Raw genomic sequence first — 18458 nt, forward strand, 5'->3', positions numbered from 1 at the left:
TTCATTTAGCTTGAAAATATGACCACAAACTGTTAACTCTTTAACTCCCAAGATCTGATTGTTAATTCTCCTCACTAGCTGTTACACGTTTCCTCTTAAATTGGTTACAAGAATATGGTGTTAGATCAAGATAACAGCTTCCACCTGATAAGTTTGAATATTCTCGTTACCTGTTTGCTGGATAATGTAAGGATATTTATAAGGAGAAGTTTCATGTTGATCACTTCTGGGAGTTAAAGAGTCGAGTTACTGAGACTTCGCAGACAATTTATGTGGCTGTGCATGAAATATGTTTGTTTTTGTTTGAAATATGTTTGTGTTTGTTTTTTAAGTTCTCTGTTATGAATGTGAACGAAGTTTTTTATTCTGAGTTATGCGCGTTACATTTGTTAGTAAGGTTACTTCAGTACAATACCGAGTCGCCTTTCTGGTGCATGAGAACAGTGTCGATTTATTGCAGTGAGCTGTCTTCAGCTCGACCGCTCATGACTTTGAATGTTACGTCGGGAAACCTCTCGGTTTCCAATCGATTCTAACTCGTGAAACTTGAACCCGAACTTGCTGAGATTTTAGTCGACATCGAAGTTAGTTCCCAACGATACCGAACAATTCTACAGTTCTTCCATCCTCATATATATATATGTTAATTATCGGAGCACTCGTAAATCTTCGTGCACAAGTCGGATATGTTCGGGTGTTTAATTACGTTACAGTCATCTTCGTATGTAGGGACTGGAGCTGGTTTGACAAAGATTATGAAAGCCGCCAGTGCTGACTTGTATTGATTTGTATTTAACCCTGTACACCCTTATATTCGGATGCATATTTTCTATACTACCCTCAATAAATTTCCTATGGCATTGACAAGGAGAATTTGTTTAAAAATTAAGAGCTTTTGAAGCTTGTGATCATTTTCTGTATTTTCCTAACCTCGATGTTTCAAGGATGATACTGAAAGGCGAATTAGATGCAAGTCACTATAGGGGTCAAAGGGTTACACATTGCACTAAGGGCTTTTTGTTTGGTTTTTATTTTATGTTTGTTTTTTTTTGGGGGGGGGATATTTTCTTTGTTTTTGTTTGGCTGTGCATGAGACAGTTTTGGATTTAAAGCTCTCTGTCATGTTATTTTCTGTGTTTTCATTGATTTGGTTTTTGTACTCAAAACGTAACAGCCAAATATCAGCGAAAACGTCTACAAAGTGAATCGTGATGGGGAAATTCTAAACGATGAAGGCGGCATTTCTTTGAGTCTTTTCAGAATACGAATCCTCTCAAGCTGGCAGGCAATCATTTAAAACCATGACGTCATTGAGTTCGGTCGATCAAAGAGAGAGTGTCCCTACATTCGATTTGTTTTTTACCATTGGATGAGAAATAATGCTCAATGTATGGTAATTTAAAAATGAAAAAAAGCTATTAAGACAAATTCCATGTTATTTCTCGGTCAGAGAGAGTCATGAGCGTTCCTTGTGGCAGAAAGTTAGTCTTTTTCCTTATTGCTTCGATCTCCCTTTTCGTCGACACGGTGACAGGCCTCCGTCACGATGAAAATCAAGCGATTACGGACAACGAGAAGGAGGTCAAAATTGGAGTTTTACTCCCCATGACTGGTTATTGGCCAATCGGGAAAACTTCAGCCTCCGCCATAACCATTGCTGTTGATCGGATAAATGAAGACCAAACACTATTACCTGGCTATAATATGACTTTTCTGTGGAACGACTCTATGTGTCTAGCTGCGGAAGGTCTGAATCAAGCAGTGGAATTCCGAATCGCAGGTGTGGACGCCATCATTGGAGATGGATGTGATATCATCTGCGGACCGGCCGCGATTTTAGCCTCCTCGTGGAATCTTCCGATGGTTTCCTGGGGATGTGAATCGCCGACGCTATCAGAGAAAAGCATTTACCAGACGTTTGCACGAACTGTTGGATCCTTCTCAAAAATGGGAAAATTGTTTCTGTCGGTATTTCGCTATTTCAAATGGAAGAGCATCGGAATTTTGGCATCGACCGAGAGTATATGGCAACTGGCTATGTCGGGCTTGATGAAAGACTTTCTGGAGAACGACATCGAGATTAGATACTTACACACTCTTAGTCCAGGGCATGTTTTGGTGACAGAAAGAGAGGAGTTCAAAAGCACGCTGTTACACGCCAAGGAAACGGCGCGAAGTAAGTGGACGCAGAAATGAATGAGAAATTTTAATAGAACTGAATGGAACACAGTTCATGGCGCAGTAAAGCGAGTAATGTCAAACTGGCCGAGCGCGTAACGTGTGGCTGATTTGAAAAAGCAAGCTCTAGAATCTTTGAACCGTAGAACATGAAGGTCGTATTACTAATTATTAACAAATTATCGTAAAGTAATTTATTTATGAGATATTTGGTATTATATCATCAGTTCATAGCTTGAATTACTTTATTGTAAACTTTAAATAAGATTACAATTTTTGGCAAGGCTTGAAATGTCCGGCTCAAAAACTTTACAGTGGCCAATTTACATTATCAACTCTGTTGATAGAACCAAATTATCTTTTAAACATCACACCGACACTTTTCTTTAAAAAATTATTACCTTTATTCAGAATGTTATTCAGCTCAGGAAAATTGATTTTTTTATCCAACCAAACTTTTTCCTTCTCAAAGTTTGATTAGTTAGCCTGGACAGTATTTTAAAAATTTCCTCTACCAGTAACAGTTGCAGCTTTTAAACATCAATTGGCTGTAGATTTGTCGTCCGTTTCGACTTCAGTTGAACAATTTGGGGTAACGTCTGCGCATGACATTTAAGCTATCGCTTCGATACCCAGATACAGGCTTACCCCAGTAGCTTTACGCACGCGCACTTGTTTTTATTTTCTCTGCGTTTTCTTTCAGTATTTGTCATGTTATGCTATGGTGGCGACATGCGCGCGATTATGCTGAACGCACTCGACCTCGGCATGTTGAACGGCGACTTTGCGTTTCTAACCGTAAACCTTTTGCCATCCGCCACCGTTGGAAATAACACCTTTATGGGAAACGATGGCCGTGACGCGGAGGCGGCCTTGGCGTTTCGAGGAATTCTGAGTATCCACGTGCGCGAACCGACCACACCGTTGTGGCAGTCGTTTAAAGAAAGAGTACGGGCAAAAATGAACGCATCTCCTTTTTACATAAAGTTGGATGACAGTGAGCAGGTAATTAAGCTGGTCGAAGGAACTTTTCATTAGTTATCGCGGGGGGGGGGGAGGGAGGTTTGGAGAATTTTGTTTGGGAGGGGGAGGACCACACGGTTTTCAGGGGGAACTGAGGGGAGGGTCAGTAATCCCTAACAAAGTATTAAGGGGGGACTATAGCGATGAATAACAACCGGTTCCGAGAAAGTAACTTTTTTTTAACGAATCGAGTGAAATCCTCGTAGAATTTTCAAATAAATTATTTTTGCACAAAATAAAACTCTGATGGCCAAGTTTCTTTTTTCAGTTTATGGTTTCTTTCGGTTTCCTGTCGACTGTTTCTTATGTCTATTAGCGTGGACAGGACAAATGAGGTTACAAGGGTTGAATTCAAACCCTTTTGTCAAGAAGGACAAATAGGACGGGGGGGGGGGGTGGTAACCAAGAAAGGGATCCAATGATAGTTAAAAATTTTGGGGTGTTCCTCAATATCAGTAAGACGCCATTGTATATTTGTTTCTTATGGACAGGTGGAAGTTTACGCTGGAGCCATCTATGACGCAATTTATCTTTATGCGAACGCGCTCAATGAAACTCTTGCCGCTGGAGGGAGTAAAAAGGACGGAAGGGCGATCGTGAACAGAATGCTGAATCGAGAATTCGAAGGTAGTATGAGATCATTTGGAAGAGGGTCTAAATATGCGTCTTTTGTTGTTGATGAGATACATGTCGATCAGGTGCAAGGGGTGTCTGAAGAAACTTGACAGCTGGAATTTGAAAACTCGTAGGGGCCTTGAGCAATAGCGAGGATGGTTTTAAAACGAGAAACGTAACTTCACCGAAATGGAGTCAATGACTGTCTGACCTTCTGTCATGTTTGTCTATCACGCGTGTATATCAGTTATTCTGTACGTCTGTTCTTACACCGTTTTGTCTGTTTGGCTGTCTGCCTGTCTATCATTGGGTACAGAAACGGAAGACTTGAAGACGGGTATAAGAAGGAGGCTGTCATAATAAGTGTCAGATAAATTAAGTTCGAAGATTTGAGAACAGATTATGCTTTTGAGAGTCACTGCTGAAAACATGGCATTATGCCGAAAATTATGCTCAATTGAGTGATTCAAAATGATAGCGTTAAAGACCCTCTCGGTTCCCTATCTCCTCGCCCCCTGACCCAAGGGAATAATTACACTAGCCCCAAGGAATGATTGCTTTGACCCCAGCCACAATGGTGGTTGTTAGGCGTCCATCAGTTCCGTTGCAGGGTAATAGAGAGTAAAAACAAGGGTGAGGGGTAGGAGAAGGGTGGGAACTGACGGAGATTGTTTCTTTTCTCCCAGGGGCTTCCGGTATAGTGCGTATAGACAGTTCCGGTGACAGAGAACCCGACTACTCGCTCAAGTATTACGTGAATGGAAGCTTTCAGAACATCGCCGATTACAGTCACAAAACTGGAGGCTTTAATCTCAGAGGTTGGTACCTTTACCTCGGAATTCTCCCAACGTCCTTGGAAGGTTGTCGCTTAAAATGTAAGGAGAATTCAGACGGCATCATTTTTGTAGAATTATCACCGTGTCTACGTTACTGCTTTGCAGATGTGAGCGTGATCTGGGCCGGGGGTCGAACCAGACCTCCATCGGACAAACCGAGGTGCGGATGGGATAAGGAGCTGTGTTTGGAGGAAGAAAAGAAAAGTAAAAATTTCGTTCTTTCTTTGCCATTCAAATCGACATTATGTAAAATTTGTGATCGTGAAGTCTAACGGATTGTTCTGATTGCTTTTCTAGCTGCACGTATCGTAAATGCGGTGATAGGTGCCTCTATCTCTGGAGTGGTGGTGTTAGCTTTCATGTTCTTCATAATTATCAGGTAATCAGCGGGTTTTCTAGCTAGATCTCTCAAGCTTTAACCACAGGTTGTCTTATTCTCCCTCAAAATTAAAAAGTTAGCAAATGTTTCTTTCCCAACGCGCTCGAGAGGACGAAAGATATTTTCCATGACTTTCAATTTAGTGCCGTTATCTCGAGATCGGACAACTTAAACGTCCCAGGCGTAGACTGGTGTCATTTAAGTTTCACTAAAAAATTTTCCCTGGATGTCTTGAACTTTGGTCGAGTCCTTGGGCACAATGTTTTCCTGAGATAACAACGTTTTCCTGAGATACCACCGAGATTCCACCTTGAGAGTCTCAAACCGCGTTAACATGAGCACGTTGGTCCTAAGAAGCTTAAGATTTAAGGATTCAGTTGTATTTTCCTGTTTTGATATAGGAAGCTTCGTTATGAGGCAGATTTGGCTGAAAATATGACGTGGAAAATCCGCTTTGAAGACCTCAAAATGAAAGAAAACGTTAAACAGAAGCCTAAACCCCAGGGCATGTTACCGTTCTGGTTTAATAATTTTATCATGCCTCACCAGGTAAGATGGCAGGAAGCACATGTTTGTCAAAATCCATCAGGTGTTATAAAAATGTTTTGAATTTACTTCTGCAGTCACACTTCAGTGAGGTCACAGACTTACCTGGCGCTATTGAGGAGAAGGCTGCATACCCTCCACTCTTTTTGTGTCCTTTTCCTGGTTCTATGCTCAGTTTGCGCACTTAATACGGAAGCAGCGTACACCTTTTCCAGCGCTTTGCAATGACTGTACGTTTCCAGAGCTATGCACGCGCTTCATGTCTTTCCGCGCCTCGCTGAGGTGAAGTGTTTTCTCGTGCTTGACACAGATTGAATTTATTCCAGCGTTAGACACTAGCTGCATTCCTAACCAAAAGGCTGCATAATGCGGTGGTTCCAAGCTTGTTCAAATAGTTTTAGAGTCAATGATTGCGTACTCACCGCTTACCACTTCATTTTAGTAACCTATTTTACTATTTTTTCATGCACTGGAAGTTGTAAAATATGAACCCTGAGGCTATGAAGTATGTTCTACAATATTCTACACACACTCCAGCCAGCGATATGTTTTGGAAATATGACATGTTCTTCTAGAGCTTCTTCATTACAGAAAAATAACGCCCATGTTAACTATGATATTTCAAACCAACGCGGCGTAAATTACGAAATGAGGGAAATAGGTTTTTTCCCAGGAAGGAAATAAGAATAAATAATCAGATGGGGCCGAGTAAAATTAGGCATTAATATCATGCGTGTTGCAGCGCGACTTGGGAAATTTATGCAACTTCTAAAACACAGTGATATTAATCCTTAATTTTACAAGGAAATAAGCGATTACTTGTTGATGATATTGAGGGCCAAAGTTTCTTTCATTAAGACCTCGCTGAGGTGATGTGTTTTCTCGTGCTTGACACAGCCTGAATTTGTTCCAGCGCTAGACACTAGCTGCATTTCTAACCCAAAGCGCTGTTTTCCCGCGCTTTGTATAGTGCGTATGAGCGTCAGCGCTTGGTCCAGTCTACCTGCTTTCCTGCGCTTTGTGAAGGCCACACGTTTCCCGCGCTTGATATTTACAGATTAAACTGATTATTTCTCGTTATACCTTTTCTCCAGACTGCAGCCTCATCTAGCGCCAACCCAACCCACGTGAGCCGAAATAATGAGAATTCTTCCGCAATATCGGATTTAGAAGATAAAGCAGAGTACGCGGGCACGACCATTGGAGAGTATCATGTTAGTGTTAGTGCTGACTTATGTGCGGTTATTGCAGGCGCTTGTGTATTTACGGAAACGGCTCTGTTTTCTTTAATTTTTATTTCACTTCTGCCGGTTTTCGTGTCAGTCTTTCCACCCATTTCCACCTACCGAGAGCCTAACACGAAATAGAGCCACACTAAACGAACTGCATTTTATTTCAGACGCAAACGGTAGTTATCAAACGACTCAGGAAAAGAAGCGTTCAACTGACAAGAGACGTTTTGATAGAACTAAAACAGGTATTGTAACAGTAATGGCATGGTAGTGATCCAGAGGGGGAGGGAGGGAAAGCTACTTAAACTAACGAGGGGAGGGAAAGAATGGAATGTCCATCCTTACATCAACACAGATTGTGAGATAATTAGTAAACTGCTGATGTCTCTTGTGTCGTTTCTTTCGAAACGAGAAACAAAAATTTTGCCAGTTGCCAATAAAACTCATAGGCAGACAATATCAAAATTAGATATGAAATTTCCTCTCTCACTTTTAGCCGCAGCGTTTTTTGAATTTTCCAAGGACAATGAGCAAAACAGAATACGCATCAATGTGCGATTTTATTTTTCTCTGCGAGGGTGTTTGCGCTTCTCAATGTTTCATTTCTCTAAGTTAGCTGAGCGCTTATTAATTGTTCTCTCACAAGATCTCATTGGTAATTCTCCTTACTGTCTACCATGTTAGTTTATAAAATTCGATATTGGATCACTTAACTATTCCCTAACTGATATTTTCCTCATTCTCATCACTTGTCTGCTTTACACTGCATTGATATTGTAAGGAGAAATTATGCCATGGTCACTCTTGGGAGTTATAGTGCTAAAATCTTAGATCTTGGGTAAACTTTAAGTTTCATGCTGTTTTTTTTCGTAATTAGAAACGTCCAGACGTTTCATTTCTTTCGGCATCAGCTACATGTAGATATACTTACAACCACGGCCACATTTCCTGCTTTTTCCTTCTTAAAGGTACGAGATTTGAGTCACGAGAATCTCAACCCATTCATTGGGGCGTGCATTGAGTCACCAAACATCCTTCTTGTGTGGTCTTACTGCAAGAAAGGAAGCCTACAGGTTTGTAACTCGTTTGTACGCGAGTTTTTACGCGAGTTTGTTGAAACATCTTTTTGTGTCATCTGGTGGAGAGGCAACCACTCTACACATAAAGGGACCCAAGATGCACCTCGCGCCTGCATATATTTTTCAGTATGTTCCGTATTCACATTTTCTTCTTGAACGATTTTCAATCGATTGTCGAGAGTAATCTAGAATTGCATTGATTTTACTTTACTTAACTCTGTGGCTTGTTAACCCTTTACACCCTAGTATCAGTATGCATATTCTCCATACTGTTCTCTATACGTTCCCTAAGGTGCTGATAAGTAAAATTTGTTTCACAACAAAGAGATTCTTTAGTCGTAAGGAGAAATTAGATACTAATCACACCTAGAAGTTAAAGGGTTTAAACCACTCACACCATTATCTCATCTCTCGTGAAAGATCTATTCACGCAGGCACTCAAATTTCGCCATTTGCAACTCTCGCTCTTGTATTGTTTGTCTGTAGGATGTACTTGCGAATGATGAATACAAGATAGATTACGCTTTCAAGTTATCTATGTCCATCGACATTGCAGCAGTAAGTGAATACTGTTTTTGTGGCCACTCACATCTTAAAGTTTGTTGCCGCTACTGAATTAAAAATTTCCCCACTTTCCATCACCTTCCCACCCTTTTCATGGTAACCCTGTTCTCCCGCACTTGTCATTAGCCACAGGTTTCCCTCTTCTTTGGAGCAGCTGCTGACTTTTTCCTTTTTTGCTCGCGCTCTACATAGGATGAATAGTTCCGTGCAATTGGCGTAAGCTACAAATCAATTCTGTACTCGAAACCGAATAGGTATTTTCTTACGTTGGACACTAGTTAAAAATTTTTGCGAGCTGCTTTTTAGCTCGATACTTTTCTCTTGCCTTCCATTAGATACATGTTTCAAAGCGCATCTCATTAGTTATTTCTCCCTGTAGACGTCATCTACAACGCTTCTTCGAGCATTCGAGCTCAGTTATTTGCCTCCTCTAAGCCTGCGAGCATGCCCTCACTATCCGCCCCGGGAAAGAATGAAGACAAGTCGCGAAGAGGTTAGACGGGGGTCTGGCACTAGTAATTACCTGTGATAGAACCCTAGCAGACCTCTTATCGATTTGCGTTTTTCGAGGCCTCACACTTTCCTAAGGGGCGGAAAAACGTTGGTGCCGAAACACCAGTACTGAGAAAAGGGGTTAAGTTTCTAATGAAACTGTTTTGCTGCGTGGATGGGACAGTATAACAAGACTTTTCGAGAGTTAGTCCTTCGTCATTGGCTCTAACGAAAGGCTAACGCTCGAAACGTCAGTTTTGAAATTCTTAACGGTTGCCAGTTTACGTTATCAACTCAGTTGATAATTCCAAATTACAACTAACGAGGGCTTGCTCGTAAGCTAGCCGCCCTGTGGTTTTTTCGTGTTTCATTACTTATCCAGCAATTAATTCACGTTTGACCGCTTCCTGGATCTCAAGAAGGCTGTTTTATACCTAAATCTTTCATTTAACCCGACCTCCAGGGTATGAAATATCTACATAACAGTCCAGTCAAACTTCATGGTAACCTCGCCTCATGGAACTGTATGATTGACAGCCACTGGGTGGTGAGCATTACAGACTGGGGACTGCATGATTTTAAGGAAGGCGAGGATAAGGTGGACTGTGATGTAACAAAGATGTACGCAGGTAAAGAAGCAGAAAAATACACCTGATTCTTTGCACATGTCTGAATAAGGGCGTTGCTTTTCCCAGCTGAGATCACCAGTCGAGAGTTTACAATTCGTAAATTCTAACTGCAAAGCTTGAGATAAACGTTACTGTCCATGCTTGGCCTACGAACAGAAAAAGGCATCACTCACTCCAGAGTTCTCTGTAGCTCCATAGTGGTGGACTGGAGCGAGGGTATGTGGTTCGATTCCTCATGAGGATTCAGATTTATTTCTGTGCCCCAAAAGAGCGACAAAACAATCAGCATCTTTCTTTAAAAATGATGTTGCTAAGCCTGTGTCAGGCACTCAGTTGGTGTAAAACATCCAATAGTTCCTGGAATGAAAACATGAAACCAGAGAGTCTATCGATCAGACCAATCTCACCTTCATTTCCCTTGCTCTATTTCGCGTTGATCTGTCAGTGCTTTTGGCATACTTATTGGCGGCATACTCATCTCTTCATTTTCTTTCACAGATCTGTTATGGACAGCACCAGAACACATAAATCTAAGCAAGGTCGAGAGAGAAGGCTTGTCACAGAAAGCTGACGTCTACAGTTATGGAATTATCTTACAGGAAATTGCTACTCGCTCAAAACCCTTCATTGATTGTCCTCTTGGACCTAAAGGTACATTAAACGGCTTTTCAAAACGATATAGTCAGAGATACGGCTCCGATTAAAATCAATCATCTTTGTGAAGACTTCAGTCCTTGCCTTACATAAGCCTCATCTTTTTGGATGAGAGGACACCGCTGCTGAATTAACAGCGCACGCCGGCGCAAAAGAACACATTCGAGTTTACATGTTTTTTGTGCAGTGGATTTCCCTTAAAAATCCTCTCAGCCTTACAGAGAGAGAATTTACCTCTTTAGCTGGATAATTCCTTACCGAGGAAAGACAGTCATTCTCACAAATGACACATACTGTGCATTTATTTATTTTCTTTTTATTTCTGTGAGAAAAAGTTCGTGGCTGGTCGTTTAGAATCATCAGATACTTTTGAAATTATTAAGAAAATTCGTTGATGATAGAAATCTGGCCCTTTATCGGAGAATGATTCCCAACCGCGTGTTAACAAGCTACATTTATGCACAAAGAAACAACAAACAAAGAACATTGTAAGAGTCTTTGAATGCGATTCCCAACTAGGAAACTCTGATGATTTCCTTGGTTGAGATGAAACATCATGTCATACTAGACACAAACTATTTTCCATTTGTATTGAGCAATTTTTTTTGTTCCTTTTGTAATACAGAAATTATCCATCGTATCATGGGGCATGACGACCCTCCATTCCGCCCAGACCTGACCTCGGTGGAAGTGAGGCCCGAGTTCGTTGATTTGATGGTCGACTGTTGGAGTGATGATCCCGAAGAAAGGCCGCATTTTTTTCGCATCGTAGATCGCCTCAAGAAGATTAGCGGCCGGTATAACCATTTAAGTATATTTATCAATATTACATGCTCATTGAAATTATTAGTAAACCTTGCAATCTGATTGGCTTACAGTAGAATGATTTATTCCCTTATTCCACTTGTTTTGCTTCAAATGGCATCTTTTTTATAGAAAATAGAAAGCAACAAATCAGATTTCAAAGCGTGTATAAAGTAACTAATCACATTACAGGTAATGAGAGACAAAGAAGCTATCATGTCTCAAATTTTGCAACTTTTGTTCTTAAAACTTTATCTCTTTTCGAAACTCTGAATTAATTTTATTAGAAAATTGAGTTTAACAATTTAAAAATAAATGCAATAAAGTGGTAATTGAATTTCGTGTCGTGAAATTTTGGTATGAAATTATTTTTGTGATTCGAAATATGACACTAGCGCTACGCGCCCGTTCGATTTTGAAATCACGCGTATGATCTAGGACCAAATTTCACTCCACTCAGTTTAATTACCATTACTTATCATCACAGTCCCTAATATAATCATCATCATTACAACGTGGCACTTAAAAATATTTTTTGTTTGTGCGATAGGCTGTTAAATTTATTCCATCATTTCGCACAAAGCGAGCTAATTTTAGTACTTACCAATTTCCTCTGCATTGTTCAGGGGATCAAACATTGCAGAAAATATGGTGTCTATGATGGAAAAACACGCCAATCACTTGGAGCGACTTGTGGACGAGCGAACAAGACAACTAAACGAAGAGAAAGAACGAACCGAGAAACTGCTTAATCGTCTTCTTCCACCGTAAGTTGGAATTTACGCATCTATCGGAGTTGGAGCTTCTACTGATCTTTGTCATGTTATTGTTATATATATTAGCAGGCTGTATATTATTGTCATAACTGGGCTTTGGTTGGATTTATTTTAGATTAAACTGTGCAAATGAAAGGTATTGAAATATATACATGCTGCTCAAATTGATCTCTTTATTCAGTGGTTTCCAGCCTCGCTTTCGCGTAGCGTAGGCGACGAACAAGACCAAAAAAGGCGTGAAGGATTTTGGTCAGTGCATACTAGTGGTTCCTTCCCCTAAAATAGTTCAATTTACTATTGCTCTCTGTCTGTAGGATGGTCGCCGAACAATTGAAGACACGCAGTTCAGTCCAAGCTCAGGAGTTTGAAGAAGTCACCATATTTTTTAGTGACGTTGTGGGATTCACTAAGCTGGCGTCTCTCAGCAAACCACTAGAGGTATAGAAACGATGAGCAGCGTATACGAACTACGCTAAGTTAAGCTAAAATTACTCTCGTGCAATCAGTCTGGAAAAAATTTTTCTTTGGCAAGCCCAACTTGGCAATGAAATTGAAAATAACTTCTCATTCACCGAGTATAAGGGTCGCAGTGGGTAATATTTGCCCGAGGTCGTGGCAGTGCGCGATGTTTCGTGGAAACAGTCCGTTAGGCAAAATACCAACCTAGTAACAACCGATCAGAACGCTCAGATTTCCCCAAACCCTTCTTGCCATATAATAATGAAGCTTATCATCTACCATGTCCTCCTTCGAATGCAGATTGTAGATTTCCTGAACGATCTCAACGTCGCTTTTGATGAGATAATCACACGATTTGACGTTTACAAGGTAAGTGCTGAGTGCTTTTGAAAAGCCATGCAATCCCCTCCTTCGTATTTTTCAAGACAAAACAAACAAAAAATTTACAATCATACAACTTCAACTTGGTTACAAAGCAGAAGAGGCACGAGCAGGCCAGAGTCAAGTGAGAGCCTGGTGTGGGACAAAGCTCTTGTCAGCTCCAGGCCTTCTGGTAAATCCCACCATTACGAGGCTCATAGGTCAAATCCATCTTGCAAACTGCTGGAGTCAGAAATTTCAATTATAAATGGAGATGGTAAAGTTTGAAGGCGCTCGTTGTGTAAAGAAAGATGTTATTCATTTTCTTAGGAGCGCTGAACAAAGGGAAAATCTGACAATTTTCTCTATGATTAGCACTATTTTATTACAGTTTTGCTAAAGTCGACGCGATCGTTCCCTTGCAAGGTCTGAAGACCAATTTGTTCGGCAAGAACCCTTGTGACAATAACGTTCCTTTCAGGTCGAGACTGTCGGTGATGCATACGTCGTGGTTAGCGGATGTCCCAAGTTGAACGGCAACAAACACGCCGGAGAGATCGCGAGCATGGCTTTGGAGCTTCTAAGTCACATGTTTTTCTTTCGTGTCCGTCATCTTCCAGATCATCAGCTTCAACTCAGAATTGGAATACACACAGGTAGCTTGGACTATGATCGCCGCCATCTTTGAAACTACTCAGTAACCTGGCCGTTACGGAAAGGGGAAGAAGGAAACATGCGCTTGATTAGCATCTTATTCCAAAGGAATAGAAAAATTCGAATTAAGGATGGAGGTTAGAGAACTCTCTTATCAGTTAGGGCAACAAAGCTACAAGGCCTTGACTGATAAGAATGTTCTGTTGTCAACCATGTTCAAGTAAACGTTGTGAAGAAGATTTAAAGGCTCCATAGCTGTTCCATAAGTGTAATTTATTCTTATATACTGTGCTGTACTGACCCTCAGGTCCTGTTGTTGCTGGTGTGGTTGGCGTCACAATGCCCCGTTTTTGTCTGTACGGCCATACTGTTCATATCGCATCCAAGATGGAGAGTAGTGGCTTTCGTAAGTGCTCTGTTGTCCTGCTTTAGTTTCAAAGAATAACTGACTTTGATTTGTGCTACGAATGAAGACCTAACAGCTATAAAGGCCTGGTAGCTAAGTATAAAGCCTGTTAGCTAAGTATGAAGGCCTGCTAAGATGTGCGCACTCGCTTGCAAGTATTTTTCCAAGCCCAAACATTTCCAAACAATGTGGGGGCTAGTCAATAGCGTAAAAACGATTTCTTTTTTGGTTGAAAATAAATTCCCAACCCCACTCTAACATATAAAATCGAAAATGTGAATTTAAATCAGTAATACAATTTAGTTGTCAGATAACCTGTCTAAAATTTTTTTCCGATTTCCTTTTCAAACAAATTTGTTGATTGGGGAAGGTAGAGCACAGAATTCATAAAGGAGTTCTTGATAAAACCCTGAGGATTTATTATGAGGCCTCTGTTGCTTCGCCAGCTCATCGTATCCACGTCAGCCGAGAGTCCCGCGCCAAATTGGTGGAGCTTGGAGGCTATCATCTCCAGGAGAAAGGCCAGGCACAGATTAAGGTGAGAAAATAACATTTTGTAGAGGCTGTGCGCATGTGCGCATGTGCGCATTCGATTAGATAATCCTTAAGTATCCCTGAATCTTCCTGGCGTAGCTTGTCACCAGGCCCTTATTATTATCAGCGTTGTGGCACGAGCGTTTCTTCGCCCGCGAGAAAGTTTGAGGTCAGTGAGAATTCTGCAAGGGAACTAACACTAATCAGCACCAGACAACTTACAATTATAGACCTCTTACCGGCTCGCGTTGCTCAAGGACCTCAAGGCATCAAAATTTTTCGCTCGCACTGAAGGGCTAATAATGACGGCCTGGTCACATGCTGTTCATGGCGTTTCTTTCGAAGACGTTGGTGATCGTACAATGACTTAACGGCGCTGAAAGAAGCTTAAATACATCAATTTGTTTCCTGGACTCATAAAGACAAATGAACGCATTGTACTTGCAATAGCCAACGGGAACGTTCCCTAAGTGCGGAGAAAAGAAATATTTTCATCGCTCCAAATGCAAAGTATGTAGAAAGCAAATTCTAAAGGAAAATTCTTACGAGGGCGTTAAGGGAAATTATCACATTATCAATTGGGGAAATCTTTTTCGGTAGCGTAAGTGGAGTAGTTATTATCAACAATCATAACTTAATAATGTAAAAAGGGATGTGCTGAACTCTTAAATTAGTTTAAATTAACTAGATTTAACCTCGTTTCATTGTGTTCTACAGAGACTGGGTCTAGTCACAACATATTGGCTGATAGGGAAGGAAGGTTTTGACAAACCCCTGCCCGACCCCCCTGAGGAGATATCTGAGCCACTCTTTGAGACTTTAGACGTATATTATGCAAGCTAAGAGCCGAGAAATCAAATGACCCTATTCAGTTTTCTTTCTGCGATTATTGTAAGATGCCAATTGCTTTGTGTATTTAAGAGATAAAAATTAATTCCTTGCCTGATAGAAATTTAACAAATGCCATAAATCTTAAGATGGCACTGCTCAGCTTAGAGCAAACCATAAAGAAACATATTTTCTCGGCTGTTCTAACTGAAAATATTCTTTACAAGTAAGGGAAATTCTTCAAGAGGGAATTGGCGGAAAGGCCTACGATTTTGATCTAGTCGCGAGGCAGGGCGCCACGCTTAGCGTGTTCCGTGTCTTTCTTCTTCCCTCTTCACCCTACCTGGATATAAGTTTTGGGTTCACGTTTGATCGTATAACATCATACTTGTAAAAACTATGTAATTAAAACAATAAAACCTTCTCAAAGAAGCTGCTTAGAGCTGAAATGGTAGCCTTGTTTTTGAAATACCGCATTACTTTCTTAGTTTCTTGTAGTAAGATCCACAACTGAGCGAATTACAGCGAGTCCTGATTAGTATGTTCTGATTACCTGCCATATAAAATTGCAATGTTTCCATATGTAAAGTTCCTACCTTTCAGAAACCACTGAAAGGAAATGACCAATGCCTGCCTAGTACATGGTGACACCACATTACAAAATAGCACAAAACTTCAAGAAAACCTCCACCGATGGTACAAGTAGTCGTGAAATCATCAAACATTATCGTTTAAGTCAAAATTGTTGGTAACAATGGAAACAATGCATTTATGGACTGAGAAAACGAAAAATTGGGTTTTTTGTGCACGCTGCCCTGTTAGATCGTGTAACGCTTGGTGGTACCTCCAGCCGTGCATTTGAACGCCTTTGCTTGGGAAAGCGAACGGGACATGATTTGTTGCTACAAGATAGTTAAGGAAAACTATCACAATTATTTAGGTAGAGCAAATGGGACAGTTATCAGGAACGACTCTTTATGTTACTTATCACTTCTGCAGAAGGGTGTATGCTACAATCTGAAGTCATCCCGAACTTGTCAATAGGTTGTGACCAGACCCAGTCTGGTCACAACCTATTGGCTGATAGGAGGGGAGGGTTTTGATAAACCCCCTACCCGACCCCCCTGAGGAGATATCTGAGTCATTCTTCGAGACTTTAGACGTCTATTATGCAAGCTAACATGGCCGTGAAATCAAATGGCTTTTTTTAGTTTCCTTTATGAAATTATTGTAAGATGCCGATCGCTCTGTGAATTTTAGAGGTTAATCATGAATTTCTTGCCTCATAGAAATTTGGCAAACTACTTGAATTTTAAGATGGCTCTGCCAAGCTAAGAGCAATCTATCAAGAAATACATGTATTGCTCCCGGCCGTTCTAACTGATGATATTCTCTACACGAAAGAAAAATCCTACAAAAACGCGTTAGCACGAAGGTCTACAAGTGGTCACGCGATACGCCACGCGAGAAACCACGCGTGTCGTGTATTTCTAGCTCCCTTACACCCAGTCTGGACCTAGGTTATGATTTCACGTTTGATCATCTGAGCCTATTGCTTATCACTGATCACAGAAACATCGCACTTGTGAAAATGATGTCAATAAAACTGTAAAACCTTCTGGAGGCTTATACCTAAAGTGGTGGCCTTGTTTTTGAAATACCGCATTCCTTTGCTGGAAAATACTCCATCTGTTGTAGCAAGCTTTACAACCGGGAGAAATCAATAACGCGAAGCCTGATGATTGTGTTCTGAATGCCCGCAGTACAAAATATCCTAAGCCTCCTCCATACAAATTTCCTTTGACACGTTTTTACCCTTTTAAAGGGGAATATTAGTAGCATTTTATTGTGAATAAACAGTCGACAGTCGACAGTCGACACGTGAAGTGATCAGTGATAACTTTACGTGTAACTCCGCCAACGTCATTACTGTATAACTTGCACTTGTTGCAATAAGTTATACATTGACGAAACAGGAAGACGACTAGGTGACCGATTCCGAGAACACCTTCGCGACGTAGAAAGAAATGACAAGGACGCATCCAAACCAGTCGCTATACACTCTAATCTGGTTGAGATAAATTCTCACCACTTTTATTTGGTTTCTCGTTTCTACCGAAATTGACGCAGCAATGACCGTGGGCCATGCTTCCTTGTAATCTTCACTCAAAATAATGTAATGTAACACAACCCTATAACTTATGCCCGTACAGCCTCGATTTGGTACGCCACGCAATCCAAGATGGTGCTACGCGATAAAGGTCTATTATGCTCTATAGATCCAGGTTGAAAAATGCCTTTTATTTAAGACCGTAGCAGAATCAAATCTACGGTCAATAAAAGACAAAGGAAACTTTCCCGGGAAGATGCTAACTCAGACTCTTAACTCACTTGTCAGAGAGCCAGGAATCCAAGGAATCCTAAATTTAAGTGTTTCTTGTATTAATAAAGTTCTGTGATTGGTTTATACGCAAAACCTGCTGTCATAACAAATAATAGCCAGAATAAAAGGAGTCACGAGGCATCGTTGTTTCGGTTTCAATTCCGAGAAAAACTGCTTTGCTCGAGCTTATGATCAGCTCTTAGTGAAAAACACATGGATATCAAAACGTTGCTTCACAATCTTCGCGAGGAAGTTTCATGCCCAGTGTGTACTAACGTGTACACCGATCCAAAGCACCTTCCATGTCTACACACGTTTTGTCTGCACTGCTTGAAACACTGGCACACAACAAGCCATGGCCGAGACATAATCAGATGCCCGAAGTGTCAAGCTATTAGCAGAGTGCCTGAAAGTGGCGATTTGAAAGATCTTCCCACCAGCTTTTATCTGAATGGCTTGATTGATGTGCTAGCAATTAAAGAGTGCAGAACCAGCCAAGTACGATGTGGAAATTGCGACAAGAAAAGCGCCGAAAGTTCCTATTGTTTTCATTGTTGCTTGTTTTGGTGTGACGAGTGCATCATTGGACACAACATCATTCGCAGCAATAAAGATCATCGTGTTCTGGCGCTCAAAGACTTTCAAGACAAGGACTATGAAGATGTGATGAAACGACCTGCTTTCTGTCCTAAAGAAGATCATAACAAAGAAGAGCTAAAGTATTTTTGCAAAGACTGTGAAACGCCAGTTTGCCAAATATGTGTCACATTGGATCATGGAGGTCATAATATGAAGTTAATCAAAGAAGAAGCGGAGACACAAAAGACTGAAATGAAGTCTTTTATTGAAAAACAGCGACACAATTTACAAGCAAAGATGAATGCCATGAGCCGACTTGATGAAGAATGTGCCACACTGATACAACAAGGCGAAGATGTGAAGAGAGAGATTCAAACATTTGTTGACAATTTAATTGCAGTCATTGACGCAAACAAGAAAAACATATTCGCAGACGTGGAAAAAGAAA

At 40.8% G+C, this 18458-nt stretch overlaps 2 protein-coding genes across 3 annotated transcripts in view; both read left to right on the forward strand.

Moving 5' to 3' along the window:
• Positions 1-135: 135 nt before the first annotated feature.
• LOC113664830 (atrial natriuretic peptide receptor 2) lies at positions 136-15490 on the forward strand. 2 transcript variants are annotated; one of them, XM_089193318.1, is made up of 21 exons: positions 136-2176; positions 2882-3183; positions 3693-3828; positions 4503-4634; positions 4758-4856; positions 4950-5031; positions 5433-5580; positions 6672-6791; positions 6977-7054; positions 7778-7882; positions 8375-8446; positions 9408-9573; positions 10072-10224; positions 10853-11024; positions 11658-11798; positions 12122-12245; positions 12567-12635; positions 13108-13282; positions 13588-13686; positions 14133-14224; positions 14938-15490. In XM_089193318.1, exons 1-21 carry the CDS (start codon positions 1459-1461, stop codon positions 15061-15063), a joined length of 3309 nt encoding a protein of 1102 aa, XP_089049444.1. In that variant the 5' UTR covers positions 136-1458; the 3' UTR covers positions 15064-15490. The 2 variants fall into 2 exon arrangements, with proteins under 2 accessions (XP_089049444.1, XP_089049443.1); XM_089193317.1 differs by having other exon boundaries at positions 4503-4856.
• A 2084-nt stretch (positions 15491-17574) lies between these two features.
• Positions 17575-18458, forward strand: part of LOC113681833 (E3 ubiquitin-protein ligase TRIM45) — a 3958-nt gene continuing 3074 nt past the window's right edge. Inside the window, exon 1 of the mRNA XM_027198954.2 lies at positions 17575-18458. This exon is cut by the window's right edge and continues 3074 nt beyond it. Coding sequence (XP_027054755.2) covers positions 17645-18458 — 814 coding nt within the window. The 5' untranslated portion in view covers positions 17575-17644.

This window comes from Pocillopora damicornis, chromosome 14 (assembly GCF_964200805.1).
Source record: "Pocillopora damicornis chromosome 14, jaPocDami1.2, whole genome shotgun sequence".
NCBI lineage: Eukaryota > Metazoa > Cnidaria > Anthozoa > Scleractinia > Pocilloporidae > Pocillopora > Pocillopora damicornis.